General features: G+C 39.6%; 1 protein-coding gene across 6 annotated transcripts in view; it reads left to right on the forward strand.

The window, feature by feature from the left end:
* The first annotated feature begins 397 nt into the window (after nucleotides 1–397).
* CAMK2D (calcium/calmodulin dependent protein kinase II delta) overlaps nucleotides 398–20,745 on the forward strand; it is a 296,028-nt gene continuing 275,680 nt past the window's right edge. For 2 of the 6 annotated variants that reach the window (XM_004426556.3, XM_014784565.2), the window contains exons 1-2: nucleotides 402–1,167; nucleotides 2,725–2,819. In XM_004426556.3, the coding sequence (XP_004426613.1) occupies nucleotides 1,103–1,167; nucleotides 2,725–2,819 (160 nt within the window). In that variant the 5' untranslated portion in view covers nucleotides 402–1,102. Of the gene's footprint in view, nucleotides 1,168–2,724; nucleotides 2,820–20,745 lie in introns of all 6 variants that reach the window. The other 4 variants (XM_087437704.1, XM_087437701.1, XM_087437700.1 and 1 more) reach the window with 4 other exon arrangements.

Below are 20,745 nucleotides of genomic sequence, written 5' to 3' on the forward strand. Positions count from 1 at the left end.
GGCTGGGACCCTTCTGGAGGCGGGCAGGTGCCCACATCCGGCCCCGCCGTGTCGACGGCCGAGCGGCGCCGAGGGGAGGGGGTTCCCCCCCCCCCCCCCCCCCCCCCCCCCGGCCGGGCACGGCGGCCACCGCAGGGCCGGGGCCCCCGGCAGTCCACGAGTTAGCACGCACCTTCCCGCTAAGTCAGCCCCAGATTCAGGCAGGGACCTCACTGCGGGTTTAACTGGGTAATTTTGACGTCGCGCCTCATTCACCTAAAGCGTCTCCAGGCTTCTCCCCCGCACATCCTCCTCCACCCACCTGGTCTCTCCCTAGACGGCTGTGCGCCTGTGAGACCCAGGGAGGAGGGCGATCCACGAGGGGACACGGTTGCAGTCGCTAGAGGGAGGTGTGGGACCAGCGACGAGGGGGCTTGGCGCGGGCGGGGGAGGCGCCGAGGAGGAGGCGGAGGCACGGGGACGCAGACGAGGCTTCGCCCGAGCCGAGCGCGCTTTCCTGGCCGCGCGGGCTCGCAGCGGCGCGGGCTCGTGGGGAGCGCGAGGCCGCCGAGGAGCCCGCGGGAGGGCGGCCGGCCCCGGGCGCGCACGCTCGGCCGAGCCCCGGCGCGCCCCGCGCCCGCGCCCGCTGACAGCTGCAGCTGGGCTCGCGCCGTCGGCTCCCGGCTCCGCGGCCTCCGCCCCCCGGGCGCCCTCCCCTCCGCCCTGCCCCTCCTGCCCCGGTGCGGAGCGTTTCGCGACTGCTCGCCCCGAGCCGGGCAGCGTTCCGTTCCCCGGGCCCCTCTTCTTGAGCGCTCGGCCCCCTGCATCTGGGGAGAGGGGCTGGAAAGGGGGCGGGTGGAGCGTGCAGAGGAGCAGAAGGAAGCGAGGCCCGGAGGAGGCGGCGGCTCGGCGGACTGCGGGGAGGAGACCCCACGCCACCCGTTCTGGTCATCTCCCCTCCGCCCCGCCCCTGCGCACACTCCCTCGCCGGCGAGCTACTTTCGGCCGAGGAAACTGCGGGCGGCCCTGGGTGACAGCGCCGCGGGGCCAGTCCCGGGGAAGCCGCGCGCCCGCTCGCGTCTCGTCCGCCGCGCGCCCGGCCAGGGGCACAGCCCGGACCGAGATGGCCTCGACTACAACGTGCACCAGGTTCACGGACGAGTATCAGCTCTTCGAGGAGCTCGGAAAGTAAGCGCCTTTGCCGGGCACCCGCACGGCCCCTTTCCAGCAGAGGGCGGGTCGCGTTACCCCCGACCCACCGGCCTCCCGCGTGGGGCGAGGGAGTTTGGGCGGCAGAGGAGAGGGAGGAGGGCCCCTGGTGTGTCAGCTCGGAGGAAGGTGCTATCAGAGTAAGGGGAGGGGACAGACCCTCCACCACGGCTGTAGCCGGTTCCGATAATCCTCAGCCCACCTTCTCCTGCTCCCCCGCCCTTTGCCCTAGAGACTTAGTGGATTTACGAGACCTGCAGTTGTAGCTGTCACGCTGAGAAGTGTGCGAGCGTGTGTGTGGAGAGGAAACAAGAACCCATGTGAAATGCACATAGATCATGTTTTCTGTAAATAGAGATGCCTCCTGGTTAGCCGGCGTGTCGGCGGTAGGACCCACGTACGGATGAGAACTCGCTGCCACAGACGGTGCCATGTTTATTGATGCCGAAAGTTCAACTTGGCTTAGAGTCTGTTTCGCATCCAGTAGTTGTTCTGTCCAGGAAAAGGGCCACCCAAAGGAACCCGACCCCCTGCCCCATATCCACTGTCATTCTTTACGTTAGATTACTCGCTCGTCATCATCCTTCGTAGGATTTACGGGTGCATCTTCGCATTCTCTGCGAGGATTTATTTCTGCAGACAGCGGAAAAGCCCTCTGGAGACCGGGAGAGAGCTCCCCAAAGGTAGCCTAGTGTTGTGAAAAACGACCTCCTACACCCGACTGGCAGAACTACTTGGAGATGTTAAGGAAGGGGTCAGGAGACCTGCTGAGGACCTGTGCAAAGGGACCTAGGGACCGAGCCGTGAATGTTGATTTATGTAGCTTCAAACCCAATTCCTCTATCGCTAGTTTCGACTATTACTTATGAAAGGGGTGCGCTTATGTGTATGTTGTTGTTTTGTACAATTGAATTAAAGAAATGTAGTGAAAATTACATCCTTATATATTTATATGTTCTTTGCTGTTAAAACATGGAGAATATGTCGGAAGAGCAGCTTAATTCAAATCTCTCCCCTCCCCCAACCCAAAACAGGGCACAGAGAGATCACCCCACCAGGATGTGTTACACCACACAAATGTTCCCAAGATTTATATTTTAATGAAAACAATCGCCATATTTACTTAACTTGGAGCCACATTAATTTTTTTCCTTACCAAAATAAATAGGCAGCGGATTTTTTGCTGCTCCTTCTCACCTCTGCTCTTTGCAGGGTTTTGTCTCAGAGCATTTGGTGCTGTGTGAGTGTGAATTGTAGAATGTTTTCAAATTTCGTGTGCAAACAAGAGCCGTCATAATTGGCAGTTCCTTTCATTTTGTTGATTAATAGTGTGTGCTCCCAATTAAATAAAATTTACTTTTATTCTTCAACATTAAAGAAGGTCTAGGTTTCCAGGAAGAATTCTTCATTTTTTGGCTATTACTGTAGTGCACTGATATTTGTTCACTAAAGTCAAAAAAATGCTCAGATTGTTGTAATTTTTAATAGACTATCAGAGCTGATTATACTGATGACCTGCTAATTATTGGTTTTCAGGGGGGCATTCTCAGTGGTGAGAAGATGTATGAAAATCCCTACTGGACAAGAATATGCTGCCAAAATTATCAACACCAAAAAGCTTTCTGCTAGGGGTGGGTATTTCCAACCACATATATGTTAATTTTGTATTTGTCATGTTGAGTGTTGGTTTTGTTGTATGTAAATATATCATTTAGTTATAATCGAATTGTAGACTTAGTTATCATATTACATATTGAGATTATTTCCTTCCTGAATGCCTCTTGGTCTGTACAGTTTAAACAAAAATGAGCAAATATAATTGTTATTATTTAATAAATTGTTATTAAAATTCTATCTGTCCCATGAGCTGTAGCATAACTAACTATATTTTAAAGCAAATAAATGTCACTGAGTGCATTTTGCCTTTAGCTGTACTGTGAAATAACTTGCAGAAAAACCCTGGAATGGAAAAATGTAAGTCTCACCACTGTCATTATTCCCTTTTGCTTTTGAGAGGAAAAATAGGTCATAGCTCAGTTGAATCATATATTTCAATTGTAGTTACACTTGAACTTAATTCATCAAGGTATATTTAACAGTAATGGCTTTGGGAGGAAAGTCTTATGATTGCTATATTCTAGGAAGTTCAGCTCGATTTTGCTGTTTTCTGTGTGCAGTTCAGACGTTTACTTGGTCTTCTGCAGTAAGGCTTCTCACAGACTCGTGTAATGTATTTTACACATGCTTTATAACCACGAAGATAATTCATACTCATAAAATAGCTGTTGACATAAGCAAAAAACTTGGAGGGCCCTCACTGCATTCTTTGTATTTTGTGGAACTCGTGCAAAAGTACTTATACTGAAATGTTAGGCATTTCAATTATCATGAGCACGTGGCTGAGGTATTTCCATGGGAATTTATGGTTTGATGAAATAAAAATGCAATTAAAATGAACAAAATGCCATAGTGTAAGCCCATTTCAGTGACCTGGTTTATTTTAACTAATGAGAGGAGAAATTCCATTAGGATTAGTTTTCCTCATTTAATTTGTCTTCTAAAATGTGCTGCTTCCTGGTATCCTGGGGTCATTGTGTTTGGTTTCTGCTGTGATTTTTTTCCCATTTGTTGCAAATTCTACTTTTAACAAGTACGTTAGGTTTAGGTTTGCATTTCAGTTTATTTGTTTGAATGGGGTTTTGTTGTGATTTCCTTCATCCGATTTTACTGTGATTCTGAGGAAGATGTATATGCTAAAGTAACCAGCACCATCGATTCATGGCATGGGAACTAATGGGAAGCTAGATATACTGGATTATGTTCCTCTTCCCTCTACTACACAGGAAGGTTTTTAACGGCGAAAAGGAGTTGCTAAACTGTAAGTGACATTTTAGTGTTAAAAAAAAAAAAGAAAAATGAAAGTGTGTAGCCAAATTCTTTGAGTGCTTGTAGGACTTCTTCCTGTGTGCTAGGTACTTTTGGCAAGAGTGGGGTATCACTTCTTCCGAGGCGTTACAGAACCTATCCTGAATCTTTTGGTGGCTGCAAATTTTCTCTCAAGACAAATCAGTCTTGTGCTTCACTTTTACTAATTTCCTTGGTCTTAGTCAGCCCTTTTCATCCACCTTAATTCATACTCCCTGCATCGGACTGGTAAATACACTTGTCTCTACTCACATAGTTTTTATTTGACTTTCTTCTGCCTCCGATCTATGGAAGATATGTCTTCTCTAGCCTGAAGGAATTCCCTCTCCCTGCTGCTTGGCCTGTGTTCCTCATCTGCTCATACTCTGCTTTAAAGAACAATCTACACCCAGAGGCCCCTGGCCCCTTCTGGATTTCATGATTCTAATGATTCCAGTTACGCTGAAGAAAAGTAGTTAGGGTGACGAACTAGAAGCCCTGCTCTTGTTCTCCCTCTGTAGTTTTCTTTCCTTGTGACTTTGGGCAAGTTTCTTAATGTGCTTTTATGTTAAGAATGAAGTGATGAAGAAGTAGGTGTTGGAACTAGGTGCCCTGGGTTTAAATTCTGATTCCCTACCCTTTAGCTGTGTGATCGTGGGCAGTGTACATATTTCCATGAGCCTGTCTTCTTATCTGTAAAATCCGCGTTAATACTGTAATCCTTCCTTTTATAGGGTGTTATGAGGAGTGGATGAATTAATATAGTATATAGCAGTGCCTGCTACATAATACACATTCAGTGATATTAGCTGCTATTATTACCTCTTTGGCTGTTGTAAGGATCAGATAAGATTACTTTATATGAAAGAACTTTGAAATTATAAATCCAGTGGGAGCCTTGATTTACCTGTGAGAACCCAATTTGAATCTTGGCTCTATTACTTATTGTGTAAATTTGGTTCAGTCACTTACCTTTTCTTGGTCTCAGTTGGTTCTTCAATAAAATGGGAAAAAAAATTACTCATAGAGTATTATAGGTTGTTTGGAGGATTCAGTGAAATTTTATGAGAATTACTTTTTAAATTGCAAAGTGCTATGTCAGTTTTACCTATTATTACTGCTCACCTGTAAAGTATTACAGTACTTTTTCTTCAAAATGCTCAATTTATTTTATATCGTCACATCAATTAGAGCCGGTTATAGAATATTTGTACCCTTGAATGTATTTGTTTGTTTAACCTATACCCATAGTATATTATAAAGTCTTAAAGGAAAAAGACTATGCTTTCATTTTTAATATGACATTCCACAGCGTTAAGGACCACGGGAGGGGCTCAGTGCAGAGTGACTGGGATTAAGTGTGGCTATTCAGTGGTTTGTAAAGGAGTTAGATATCTAGTTTATTCCTAGGAACCAACAAATACTTGATGTAAAAAAATCTGTAGTGTATTAAGAGCACACACTTTAAGATATGAATTCTCCTTTAAAAACACTTCCTTCTCAGAATATAATGACCCTAAAAAAATACTTTTGCGAACCATTTAAAAAATAATATATTTAAAGGAAAATGTGGAATGAAATGCAAAGTAGCATGCTTATTTTTTTCTAAGGTACTGATTTTTTTTTTTTTTTGGCTGCATATGGCAGTTTTTGTGGACATGTAATTTTTTGTACAAATTTTTGTTTGTAGTATTTGAAATGCCATGCCTTTGTAAATCCAAGCTTTAAGCCCATTTGTTTTAAAGAACAGGCAGGTCTTCCAACTCAAATAGTGGTCTTTAAAGGTAACATTACAACCGAAAAAGAAAGGCCATTGTCAATAAATCTCAAACCATGAGGGAACTGCCAAAAATTTGGCTCCATTTCTGCACAAATTTGCACATCCAGCTACATTGTCACCCAGGCATTTTTCTGTGCCCGGATTTTAGTGGATTTCCAGCAGACAGCTTCAGTTGCATTTCCTCTCAGCTGTTAGTCACATACACCATACTTGGGAGACTCGGAATCTGTTGAAGAATTTCTTTCCTTTTGCGTTAACACGTGCATGCACAGAGCATTCATTGTATGACACTGATCAGATAAGTACACTCGTCACATATAATTTGGCTTGTTTTGAAAATAAGAAATAGTATAGAAACTAAGAAATAGTATAGAAACATCTCAAATGTCTGATATTTTATATGTAATTTCTGTCTTCTAAAAAGTTTTTTGTTAGGTAGGAGTGGAAGGTGTGCTTAGTAAATGGTGATAGTGTTAATAGAATTTTATCTCATATTTTTACCACGAGAATTTGAAATTATATCATTTTGATCCCAAACACAGGTTAGTACTTAACAAATGCTAATTTGCTCTGCTGTTTGTTTGTTTTGATGTGTTTATAACTGTAAATTACTGTCATATTATGTAAAGTCCGCAAAGGGCTGTGACTGCAGTTCAAGATCCGGTAGACTGATGGCTCTGATAGCAGGTCTTTTTAGAAATCGTACGTGTGATTTGTTTCACATTTTAAAGCCTCCTTGTGGTAAAAGATTTTTATGGTAGTAATGACTTCTTGATGTTCATCTTCCAGTGTATTTTTTGATCATTAGAAACCACTTATTATTGCATGGAGTGTGATATGCCACAAGTCATTGTTTTTATAAAATAAATTGCAATAGAAATTTGAAATAATATATGCTATTACAAGTATATTTTATCTCTGCTCCATTGCAAAAGTTAAAAAAAAGTTAGAAAGAGGTTTCATTTTATATTTCTGTAAAACTTCAGATACAATGCAATTAAATCATCTTGGTATTCTTTGGTTTTACTAGTTTTGTTAATTGTTAATTTGATGATATTAAACATGAATCAGGACTTTATAAAATACTTGGCCATGTACACAAAATTAGGTCTCAGCTATGAAATCTGAATGTTGCATATATGCCCCTAAGTAGTCTTTTTTATGTTTTAATAGGGATGTCAATAACTAACTCTTGCTACTTGTTTTCTTTTTTTGGCATCCAAGCAGTCAAGAAATTACAGTAATTTCTCAGCCTCCTGGTTACTTGTCTTGAGTTGGAAGTTGAACTGAGATGATATAGATGAATCAAATTGTTCTGATTATACATTATTGATTTGGCAATTTGGAACTAATTGGGCAAAGTGATAACTTTTGAAAGTTTCTTGGCTAGAACAATGTTTTAAGAAAAAATTCGAAAATCATTTTTATTTTTGTACATGGAATCTCCACAACTCGCCAACTGTTGGGCCCCAGAGTGGGCATGTATGATCCTTATCATTTTGTGTCCTTTAGTCATGTTTAGTTGTATTTACATTCTTACCTAGGCCTTGATAGTAGACATTTATTTTCCTCTTTTGGTGAACGAGAATTTTATTGATATTCAAAACTAGTTAGGAGATAAACATAAAAATAAAAATGTATATCTACTTGTCCAGGAAATAATGTAAATCCTTTCTGTATTCCTGCATCATTAAATAAGGCAAACTTAATAAAGAATGTGGTTGTCAGGTACCCCGCTGTGATATTAATAACCAGTGTCAAGCTCTACCTGACTGATCACGTGATAGGATTGAACACCCCAAGAACCTTGATTCTTTATACAGTTGGGTGAATACTTTTCATTTCCATTGAGATATTGAATCAACTCTGTAAAAATTAAAATTTAGTAGTAAGTTATCTTTTATGGGTTGTGTTAATGTAATAATCATGAACTACTATAAAGCACATACTAGGATTTTCTTGGGCATTTAACTTCTTTTGTTAACTAGAATTTTTGAAAGTCTTTTCCTTGGGCTGGTACTGAGGCCAACTCCTGGTGTCTCTAGGGCTGGGTTGTTTTTCTTTTTTGAGCATCTGCCCCTCCTCATTTATTAGGGTACAGTGTGTACAGTATTTTTTATAAATTATTGGCAATTAACTAATGATTGTTTACATAGGAGGCTGTGTTAAAGCTTTTAAGTTATAATAGCATCATTTAGTAACCTGCAGTACGTTAAATGGAGTCTTAATATTTTTACTCTAAAACATAATAGCTGTATAATAGTAATTTATATTTCATATGACTTTATAGATTACTAAGCACATTTGCATATGTGACCTCATTTTATATGTTTTTATTTAATAAATATTGAATGACTACAATGGGCAGAATGTTAGGAAAAAAGGCTATTTATACAAGTAGACATTGTGGAAGACATAAATGGTGTTATAAGTCTAGCATGAATAAAGTACTGTGGGTTTTCAAAGGAGGGAAAGATTATTTCTGCCTAGGGAGATGAAATAAAGCTTTTATATTATACAGATAAATAAATTTTTAAAACCATAATGCAGATGGGACTCCAGTACTAAAGTCTAAATAATTTGGAGAGATTGTTCAAAATAGTTTAAATATCTGATTATAGTGAAAATGTAATTTTATTCATGTGGTAAATTCGTTACAACTATCAGTATGAAGTTATTTTTAGAATAAAATAATTTTAAATGACATAGGAAGTTTTTTAGGTGACAAAATTCCTATGAATTCAGTTAAGGTAGATATAACAATACTTCCTAAGGTGAATTTGTAGACTTGTCTGTTACTCTAGGACTGGGAAACTGGTAAGTTTGGAGGGGGGAGAGAACAGCTTTGTTTGTTTTTTGTTTGGTTTTGGTTTTAAATATCTTAACTATCATTATAATTATACAGTCACAGAACAACATCATCATTGATTTTTTAGTTAGGTGAACCCTCTTTCTGGTTCTACAATCTCCTTTTAACTTCTTAGAACGTTGTTTATTACTACCAAAATCAATAATAATAATAAAATAATAGAAATGTCAATAGCTAGTATGTAAAGAGGACCTTCTAAGTGACAGGTGTGTATTTACAAGACACTTGGCTGTATGTGACCCATGCTGCAGCCTCCCAGGTAGACAATATTATCTCCATTTTAATTTTTTTATTTTATTTTTTTTTGGTGAGGAAGATCAGCCCTGAGCTAACATCCCTGCCAATCGGCCTCTTTTTGCTGAGGAAGACTGGCCCTGTGCTAATATCCGTGCCCCTCTTCCTCCACTTTATGTGGGATGCCGCCGCAGCATGGCCTGACAAGCGGTGTGTTGGTCCGTGCCCGGGATCCGAACCCGGGCTGCCAGCAGCGGAGCGCGCGCACTTAACTGCTAGGCCTTGGGCCGGCTTTATCTCCATTTTTAGAAAGAGGTTACTGGAGCTCTGAGTTACTATGAGCCTCAAGGTTAGTAAGTGGCAGAGTCAGAATGTCAACTCAGTTTTCTTCAGCTCTAAAGCCCAGCTCTTTCCGCTATCACATCCCATTAATTGCTCTTATAGAGAACTTATCTTGACCTTTCTGTTCTTATCTGTATGTGCTTGACTGATCTCCCCACTAAACTTCAGGGTCCTTCATAAAAAGGACTATGCCTCAAACATCTTTATATTCCCAATGTAATGTATAGAATTGAGTATTTTGTTGGGAAAATAGAGTTCCAACTTGTGAGAGAAGATAGTGTTTTAATTGCTGCAGTAATATAGGATCAAATTGAAGTGTCAGATAGCCCCTCCATGCTGTTTTCTGGAAGGAAAACAATATAATGAAAAATCTTATTAAAATGATAGTAAAATGATTACAGAAGAATGAAATGTTTGGTAAACTTAAATCATTAACTGATTAAAAATATCTCGATATACATACAATAATTTCCTAGGATTGCTGCTTCTAACTGATTCACTTGTTTCTGAGAAGAAAAACTCAGCCCTTAACTAAAGTCCAGAGTAACCTGTTCAGAAAGGCATTCTCCTCTGGCTTGTTTTGTTTAACCAGTGGAGAATGGAAGACAAATGTTTGTTGTTTCTTCTTGGACACACTGTTGTATGTGTCTAATTCATACAAAAATGTGGCAACTGAAAGAAAATATATAAAACTATCAAGTTTTATATTTGTTGGAAAAATAACTCTTAGATGCAGCAAATAGTATAAAAGTATATAGATAATATTGTCCTGTAATATTTATGTGCAGTGAATTGTTTTACCTAAAGTTCTCTACTTTTTCTTAGATTACATGGGGATTAAAAAAAATTTATTACCACAACATTTGATACATGCAATGTGATATCATATATAATTATAAAAGAGTAATTGAGCACCCAATAAACCACCACTCAACTTAATAGCTAGAACATTCCCTCAACTTTTTTTTGTTTTGGTGAGGAAGATTAGCCCTGAGCTAACGTCTGTTGCCAATCCTCCTCTTTTTGCTGAGGAGGATTAGCCCTGGGCTAACATCCGTGCCCATTTTCCTCTACTTTATACGTGGGATGCCTGCCACAGCATGGGTTGATAAGCGGTGTGTAGGGCCATGCCTGGGATCCGAACCTGTGAACCCCAGGCCACCGAAACGGAGCACATGAACTTCACCACTATGCCGACCCCAAGAACATTCAACTTTTGAAGCTACCCGTGTGCTCCTTGCTGATCCACATCCCTTGCCCCTCTCCTAGAGTTAATCACTATCCCTATGTTTTTCGGAGAGAAATCTCTTTTTATTTTTCCATACCCTGGGACTTTTTTTTTTTTTGTGAGAAAGATCAGCCCTGACCTAACATCCATGCCAGTCCTCCTCTTTTTGCTGAGGAAGACTGGCACTGAGCTAACATCCATGCCAATCTTCCTCCACTTTATGTGGGATGCCGCCACAGCATGGCTTGACAAGCGGTGCGTCGGTGCATGCCAGGGATCCAAACCCGGGGCCGCCAGCAGCGGAGTGCGCACACTTAACCGCTACGCCACCGGGCAGGCCCCATACCCTGGGACTTTTTAATTAACTGGCTAATGTCAGTTGACCAATCAGTTGCCAATGGAAAATCTACACAATCATGATCCAGGTAAGTTGTATTTTATTTTATCTGTGTTGTATATGTATAAATTCATGGAATAAACTGCATTAATTTTCATTTATTAGTATATAATTTTACGCTCTCCTTTAAGGCTACGGAAGACTTAAGTTATTTAGAACTTTTTTAATAATGGGAAATTATTTTCCTCCTGTGTCTTTTTGAAGAAATTTCGTTAATGATGTATACACATTGAAATGTCAAGAGTAAGTTATATAAAACTACCTTGTTAAATATAGTAAGTGAAAATTAATCAGATTTTTATTGTATCTTATACAGAAGTTATAGAGAGTTGAAATATGCCACATTATGCCATTAGTGTTTAAATTAAAATTTGATGTTTTGATGAAGAAATACTTTTGCCGTTTTTGGAGGCTATTTTCTGGCTAACTTGAATTTCTGCTGAAGGGTATTCACTAATACCCAGGCCCAAACTACACGTCCCCAGCAGACTCGCCAATTTTCCCCTTCTGTAAATGGTGCCATAATTTTCCTGGGTTTTCAGGCACTCATGGTTCCTTTTTTTCCCTTAACCCATCTCAACACCTTGTCCATCTCTTCCTCTTTTTCACCATTCTAGTTTGACCTCTGTTTTCTTCTTGCTTCAGCTCTTTTAAACAGCTTGCTAAACAGGTTTTCCAGCTGACAGTTGCTGCATTTTTTTGTGCATTTATTCAGTTCATCATTAGACCTCTTAGTACCTACTGTGCTGGGCATCTTGATAAAGTCTTAGGGATACAGAGGAGAAAGACAGAGATTCTGCCCTAAAGTATTTTATGGTCTATTAATGTGGATGAGAGCCTGGTAAATACAGTATAGTTTTTGAGGGCTGTAAGAGAGGTATGCACGGGGTCTTCACGTAGATACGGGCTGGAGGAGGTTGGTATCACAGATTTCCTGAAGAGATTTATGTGTGAGATTGTTTTGAATAAATTAAGTGAGCTGGTAGAGAAGGGAGAAATGGTTGTCCAGGCAAAGTAAGCAGTATGTTCAAAGGAAGGAAGGAAGTTCTGGCTCCACCTTCCAGATGGAATGAGTACACCTAGTACTGTTGAAGTCCTCTCTTCTATAAGACCCAGTGCTGCCTCCTCCATGAAGCTGTCCCTGAGTTCTTCCCCATGCTGTCTTCCCTTCTCTAGCCAGATGCGATTTTTTTCCCTCTTTTGAATAGCTTTTTCATGTTTCCTAAGGAGCTTATCACATTTTTCCCCTTGTATTGCAGTTATATATGTTGTACCTTTCAAGCATCTCGTGGACATTTTTTAACTTATCTTTGAATCTGTGCCTGGCACAGTAATTACAGCATTGCAGATAACTTGTAAATGTTTGTTGAGTGAGTGGACAAATGAATGAGTGAGCAAATAAGCTTATGTCTCTCAAAATAGCCATATGCTTAACGAAGAGACCTATGACAGATAAAGTAAATGAAAATGGAGCAAGGCTTCATGTCAGATGGCGTACACTAGCTCCATAAATTGATTTCTAATTCATAAATTATTTCATTAATTCTCTGATGATAAATTATGTTTTGTTGAAAAGTTTTGTATAATTCAGTAAATTTTTAAGTGCAAATTCTTACTGCTGTTTTTTACCATGTAAAGTGAAGTGGGTTGGTAATAAGGGGTACCATGTTCATGGTCCGTGTGTCCATCAGTACCACTTCAGCAATGCCAGACTCATGTCATCTTCAAAGTATTTTAAAATGTTCGGGTTTTTATATTTTTGATGCATTCTGTAGAGGTGCTTACTTTTTCACTTATCTTTTAACAAAGTTCATTTTTAAAAGCATTTTGGTGATACTTTATAGAGTTTTGGGTGCACAAATCATGGATATTATTTGCTTATAGAGATTATTGGATTTTTTAGTAAAGGCAGTTAGAGGCCAGCTGTTAGAAGTGCTGTGTCTGTCAGTTCAGAAACTCGGTGGAAGGACTGGAAAGTGTGTTCGTTTCAATATCAGAAGGCCCTCAAAATAGCACATATTTGTGTTCCCTCCTCAAGGGAACTTTTCTTGCGTGATATGTTGCAGGAAATTGGGGATTTCACAATTCTATAACGTTATAGTATGCATATATATATGGTGCATGTATATATATTTTTAGAAAATATGCTATTCTTTTCATAAAAGCATTCCAATCATATTTTTTTTGTGTGTTTGTGACAAAGATTAGACCTCAGCTAACATCTGTTGCCAATCCTCCTCTTTTTTGCTGAGGAAGAGTGGCCCTGGGCTAACATCAGTGCCCATCTTCCTCCACTTTGTATGGGACACCACCACAGCATGGCTTGATGAGCAATGCATAGGTCCACCCCCGTGATCCGAACCTGCAAACTCTGGGCCACTGAAGTGGAGTGCGTGAACTTAACTACTGTGCCACCGAGCCGGCCCCCAATCATATTTTTAAATGGCAACTTAAAGGCTGTAATCATGGTGGCAAAAGTGATTTGTGAAATTAGTTCAGCTGAACATTTTGGCCATTTTGTAGAAACTTATCCATAATGAATCTTTTATTATTTTAATACAGGAAATTATGTATGCTTTTATGTTTAAAATGTATATATATTAATATTAAGCACAGAATTGTACACTTTGCACATACCTCTGAAATAAATTTTTAATTATTATCAATTTGTATAAATATATTAAAAATTATATCATAAATTGGAGGCCAGCCTGATGGCATAGTGGTTAAGTTCTCATGCTCTGCTTCAGAGGCGTGGGGTTTGTGGGTTCGGATCCTGGGTGCAGACCTACACACCACTCATCAAGCCATGCTGTGGCGGCGTCCCACATACAAAATAGAGGAAGATTGGCACAGATGTTAGCTCAGGGACAAAAATTATATCATAAAAATAGATCTTCTAATTACAGAATCTAGGGAAATACAGAAAAGTAGAAGGAAGAAGACATTCATAGTTCAATTCCTCAAAATAATCAATGTTAACATTTTGTCTTCTTTCTTTTTTTCTAATTTGTCCAAACACTGGACTAAAATAAATAATTTTGTGTCTTGCTTTTCTGCTTAATTTTATAAAATTTTCCTATGTTACTACAAATCTTTTGAATTTTTAATAGCTGAATTATACTTCACTGAGTAAAACACCAGTTTATTTTAGTATTGCTAGTTTTTTTTTAAAAAAAATTTTGCCGTTTGCTATCATAACTGACATGATAGTAAACATTGTTTCCTAAAACTTTTTCATATTTCTAGTTCTTTTCTTAGGAAATAGTCATAAAGGAGAATTAATGGGTTAGCTGATTGAATATTATCAAAATTCTTGATAAATTGTTGCTAGATTGCATCCAAGTTCAGTACATTTCCACCAGTGACATGTAAGTATGCTAGTGAAAGTGAGTTTTGGGGAGATGATTCTAAATTTCAATTTCAGTTTAACAAAAAAATGCTCTTTCACCTTGTTCCAGACCCTCTGCTAGGTGCTGGATAAACAAAGGTACAAAGGTGAGGTCTTTCATCTCAAGGTGAAATAGATGTGGAGTCCAGTGAATTACCATAGAGACTGATAAGTGTCACAGTGGGAGCGCTTACTCGGTCTGAGTGTGAGGAGGTGAAACTGTTGGGTGGCTGAAGGGTAAGGGAAGACTTCCTAGAGGAGGGGGTGTCTGAACTAGGTTTTGAAAGTAACCAGTTTTGAATTTAAAGATGGTTAGAAAAGATACAAATTAACAGGATGTTATAAAAAATATTTGTGAGAAGCAGGGAAATCAGAAAGTGCCAATAAAGAGTGAACTTGAAAGTAGTAGATAAATTCTTCTTGACCCTGAGTGATTGACCTACACTGTATAAAAGCTCAGGAAAGCATGCAAAAAACTGATGAAAAGAGGAAATTTTGTCTTCCAGTGAATAATTAAGTGCAGCAAGATCTATTGGAAGGTATTAAATATGTGGGTTATGGGTTTTACAGCCCTGAGTCATTAGGGATGAACAGCTGATAAGAGAGGAATAGCAACTTCTTAGCAACCTCACATTTTGTTTTATTTAGCTTTGTGGCAATGCAGAAAAAAAATTGAGCTACTAAGTGGAAGATAAAGGATGGGAGGGTAATTAGAGATTGTTTTTTTTTGTGTGTGTGACGAAGATCAGCCCTGAGCTAACGTCCATTGCCAGTCCTCCTCTTTTTTGCTGAGGAAGACTGGCCCTGGGCTAATATCCGTGCCCGTCTTCCTCTACTTTATATGGGATGCTGCCAAAGCATGACTTGATGAGCGGTGGATAAGTCTGCACCTGGGATCCGAACCTGCAAAACCTGGGCCACTGAAGTGGAGCATGCCAACTTAACCACTGTGTCACTGGGCCGACCCCTAGAGATTGTTTTTTTAAATCAACTAGTATTCTAAGAGTGCCTGAGGGAGTCCCATTTGTGTTTACAAACAAGAAAATCTGCAGTTGTGTTATTGGGTTAATGACTATTGCAAAAAATGTTTGTAGGTTTCTGTTCAAAACCAAAAGTAAATAAGATGTCTACAAGTAGTCTTGACATTATTCACTGCCTGAATTCCCAGTGCCTAGAATAGGGCCTGGCACCCTTCACAGATATTTGTTGAATAAATGAATAAATACATGTGTCCAAAACTACATCATCTTATGATTGACGAATACACATTTAGGGACCCAGAACTTTTAGTAGTAAGACTTATATATCCTATATCCAACTATTGCCTTTAAAAAATTTTTTTAAAGAAAAGCTCAAAATTAAACAGATTAGTTCTGTGATATATAATTTAGCACAAGCTGGTGGTTGGAAAATAGTCATTTATTTCCATCACTTAAATAATGGAAAAATTTCTCATTTACTTAGAAGACAACTTCGTTTTAAATATTTAACCTCCCTAGCTAGGCTTAGCCATGCAATAAGTTTGCCTGTTTTTAAAAGAATCTTAGCAGCTATTAAAATTTTTAATTTGTAAGGTCTCTCCAGTTTTATTAATATTAAGGACTATATAACTTGTAGTTTAAAGGGGGAAAATATTGTTTTACTCAATGTGTATATATAAGTTATAGTAGAATTTTTTAGAGTTGAGGTCGGAGCTTTGTAGAGCAGAAAGCCTTCTATTGACTTTAAAAACAGTGACTCAAGGTTGGTATAGTCGTTAGAAAACAGGCTGAGAAAAACCCTAATTCTAGACTGTAGACACAATTTTCAGGGTCACAGTCCACTCCTTTACTCTGGATGTAGGTCTCTTGATTTCAGGCCAGTTTTCATTCTAGTAGAATTGGACAAGAAAAAAAAAACTGTCGAAGAGAACTATTTGCCTCCTATAAATAGAATTGAGGCCTACTTTTCTCTAATATTTGTGTGCTTTGGAAATTATTTTTGGAAAAAACATTCTTTGGGTTGACTCGGCCCCCTGCTTCCTCTGCATCTTTATGATCAGGAAAAGGGAAAACAAAATACGTTAACGTTAAGTCTGTTTGAAAGAAAAAAATATATATATATATATCGTATCTTACATTGATAGAGAACCAGTTACCAGCTCACCTATAGCACTGTATCCTCCACTTAGTGCTGATAATCATAGTGTCTGTAACCTGCCCAGTGACATAACAAAGAGAAGGGCCCCCAGGGCTGGCTAAAGGATCAGTGAGATAGTTTAACTTTTAAAATAAATTTTTTTTTGAATGGAGTTAATATTTGTTGACCTTTTGCAAACTTTAAAAAATTTTTTTGGGTAGGAGATTTTAAGGTATATGTTTTGAAATAATCCAAACCAAATAAATCCAAATCTACAGACACCAGTATTAGAAATACACAGTGAACACACACAAGGTCAGTTTTAAAAAATAACACTTAGCTGAAAGGATAATTTCTCCTCCACCCTGCATGTAAATGTTTTATTCAGACCTTCTATAACAAGCTTTGGGGGAAAAAAGGAAGGGAGTGAGAAATGAGTCTTGTGAAAAATTCTTGTAGCTCACACTAATGCTTATTTAGCATCTTTCATTCAAGGACCTTAAGATGTTCCCTGGTTGAGGCCCACAGCCCTTTTGGGGTGTGGGTAAGGGACATTGAGGGATTCTTGTGCCCGGTGCTGTAAGGCCTGCCATCCCTGAGTGGCATGTTGCAGCTGTTTTATAGTGCACATCACATTCCCTTCTGGGCCGGGGAATGGAGGAGGCAGGATTACCCAGCTGAAATAGCAAAGGGATTTAGGGAGCAAAGAATGAATTAACCTGGGTTGGAATTTTGCTGGGTCTCTGAGTCAGTAACCTTATTCCTATAAAAATATTCTGCCTTTAAAACATTTTATATCCTGCTTTATCCTCAAGAAAACAAACTCTACCTCACTTCCCATCTGAATGATTATGTACTTTTGGGAGCTTAATTAACATTTAATAGTGAGGAATATGGTAGCCTCTATCTACTATTGAAGATGAAAGAAAGCAAGGTTAGCATTGTCTCTAAAAGATATCAGAAGAGAAGCATATGTGTTATTCCTGTCAAAAGCAAGCTGTAGGGGGCATGAAGATAGTAGAATATGGCCAGTTCCCACAAAAAGCTTATAGCCTGCTTTGGAGAAGAGGAGATGCACATAAATAATTATTGAGGAGATAAAAATGAGTAGCAGAAGAACATAGTATGAGAATGCAGTGTACCTTGTAACGACATTTAGTAGTGGAAGCAAGAACAGCAACATTGAGGAAACAGATGTTAAGACAGACGAATGGAAGGAAGAAGGGCAAAGACACAGGGGTGCAGGATACCAAGTAATGTTCAGGGAACAACCAAAAATGCCTGTTAGGGCAAAGGATAGAGAATCTATAGGAAATCAGGAAAAAAAACTAGAAAACATGTAAAGGTCTTTGATTGCCAAGTTGAGAATATTGCCTTATATATAGTAGAGACACTAAAGAGGGCATCTAGGACATTACTTGGCAGCAGTGAATAAGCATGATAGGTTGGCATAGAGTGTGAGATACTGAGATTCTGAAACCTGAGATACTAGAGGATAAGGAGGAATGAGGACACAAGGACGACTGAGGTTTCAAGGCTGAATCATAGGGAAAATGGTAATTTTCCTGTAAGAAATTGAGAAGTCAGAATCAAGAACTGATTTTGATGAAAGAGGATGATGAGTGGACATGTGTTTGAGGTCCAAGCAGTATATTGAGGTTGATGTCTGAAAGACCATTGAAGACTGGGCGTGGTCCCTGGGAGAGGGCCTCGGGAAGCGGGACAATGTGCTGTGTAGGTTAAGAGCATTGGCTCTGAAGTTGTATTGCCAGGGTTCAAGACCTGGCTCTCCTACTTCCCAGTCCTCGTGACCTTGACAGACTTCCTAACTTCTCCAAGCCTCTGTTTCCTGATCTGCGAAACTGAGATCATCAGTTTAGCTATGATCTGTGATTGGTCTGCACGGAGATGATGGTAAAAGCTATCCTGGTGTAAAAGATCACGAAGGAGAGAATATAGAAAGGAAAGAAGAGAGACCTGGGACTGTGGATGGGGGAGTGCCTGCTTTAGTGGATGAAAGGAGGAGTTAGGACCAGTTTGAGAGAAATGGAAAGATGGGTCGGAAAAGGAGGGGAACTAGGATAACGCAGTGCTTTGAACTCGGAGGGAGAGAGTTCTTTCAAAGGAAGGGATGGCCGGTGTGTTCAGTGTTATAGAGAAGTAGAGAGAAATGAAGATGGAGAAAAGGCCTGGTTTTCCGTATAGCAGAACTTCAGTGTTTGGGAAGAGATTGTGATGATTGCCTGATCCTCGGTTATTGATCTTCCGATCCTTGTAACTGAGCGTATGGCGTGAAGTGTACTACTAGATATTTAATAAATATCTGCTGAATGGATAAAGAATAAATGACTCTTTCTTAGGATTAAACAATAAATTAAGAGAACATGTGAAAACATACTTGTTTAAGAAAATAGGAAAAGAGAGACAGGTAGATAGACACACACACTCAGGAGTAATTTCAGGGATTAGCTAGGTCGAGGGAATTAACTTTGGGGATAAATAAAACCGAAGCTTATTTGGAGGAAGAGGAAAAAGAATCTGTAAGGAATGGAAAGACTGGATGCAGGGGGAGAGGGTAAAATTTATTGGGCAGAGTCCTGGAGACTGTTGGATATGGGTGAAACCACAGATTATTTGAGAAAAAGACCTTCTTCCTCCGAGGAGGCAGCAGGAGACCAAGAATACTGAGACGTTTAAGGGTGGGGAAGAAGACAGTACAGTTCAGCTGAGAATAAGAGAAATAGAAGTAGAATTGAGAGCTTGGAGAGAACAGATTTGGGATGGTCTTTGGGGACTGTAGAGAGGAGTCCACTGAAAGTGTTGCGCAGTGGATCGTTAGCAGTATAGCTGACATGGCCTTGAATCTAGCCCCAGAGTGCCCAGAGAGGGCTCTGGGGACCTAGGGCTTAACAAGGTGAGACTACAGGGATTCTGGCACTTTTTAAACATTTAAGGAGAAAGTTTTTTTTTTTTTATTACATTTTCCTTAATTCGTACAGCTAGTAAGAATAGAACAGCTAGAATTTAAACCCAACCCTAGGTAACAAAAGCCCTTGCTATTGTCATTCTATGTTCTTTCTAGGGTGCATCTCACAGGAGAGATGAGGTGGGGAGGCAGTTAGAATGCACAAAATTGGGAAGAAAATTTTATTCTACAGGAATGACAGCCAGAATGATACCATTTTGGAATGTTTGGCAGCAGATTTCTTTTTCCCCCTGAAAGGGAAGCCTAGGGAATCTTTAATTCACAATCTAAATTAGCTGTTTCCCTTATTTCTATTCAATTTTATTCAATTTCTCTCCATAAACAAAAGACTCAGTAGGCAGCTTTTAATGGTTCAGAGTTGTACATAATTTCATCAGTAGGAAAGCACAGTTTATGGAGAAAAATTATTATAGATCGAGAATATGACATAAATATTGTAAACACATGAGCTGTTTCATCCTGATGTTTTATTACTGAAGTCTAATGAGATTTATCATCATGAATCTCTGTTTCATGAGTCTTGCTTACTTTCCTATCTGCATATCTCTGGTCATTGGCTATGATGATAAGGACTTTTGGTTTGGTAAGTTTTCCCAAAAGTAGTGGTGTTCTTAGTAATTTTCTTAAAAGTTTATGTCATTTGTCAGTTTGTTTTTCTAAGTTCACTACAAAGTCTTACTTTGCTCCCTGAGAAAAGCAATGAACCCAAAGATTGTTATTGAGGTAGATGTGATCAGAATGTGTTTCATTTTTTTCCTTTTCCATAAAATATCTGTCCCACTCTCTTATTCTTCTCCCCAGTCTTTCTCCCTTTGTTGTTACTATTGATGTTTAGTATCTAGTCACTTCTGCTTTTCCCTCCTTCTACCACCTGATTTCCCAGAAACAAAATTGTTTTGAGTTCAGACTTCTAAATTCTATAAAAGAAGACATCTTCTTTACACCTTTCCCAGTTATTAGCTTTTATCTAATATGGTAGTGCCCTCCCTTATCTGTGGTTTCATTTTTCACAGTTTTAGTTGCCCCCGTCAGTTGTGGTCTGAAAATATTAAATGGAAAATTCCAGAAATAAACAATTCATAAGTTTTAAATTGTGCGCAATTTTGAGTAGCATGATAATCTCCCAACGTTCCACTCCGTCCCACCTGGGACTGACTCCTCCCTTTGTCCAGCGGATCCATGCTTTAGACACTGCCTGCCTGTTAGTTACTTAGTAGGCTTCTTGGTTATCAGATCTACTGTTGCGGTATTACAGTGCTCATGTTCAAGTAACCCTTACTTTACTTAATAATGGCCCCAAAGCACTAT

Source organism: Ceratotherium simum, chromosome 12, assembly GCF_057802395.1.
Source record: "Ceratotherium simum simum isolate JZ-2026a chromosome 12, ASM5780239v1, whole genome shotgun sequence".
Lineage (NCBI taxonomy): Eukaryota > Metazoa > Chordata > Mammalia > Perissodactyla > Rhinocerotidae > Ceratotherium > Ceratotherium simum.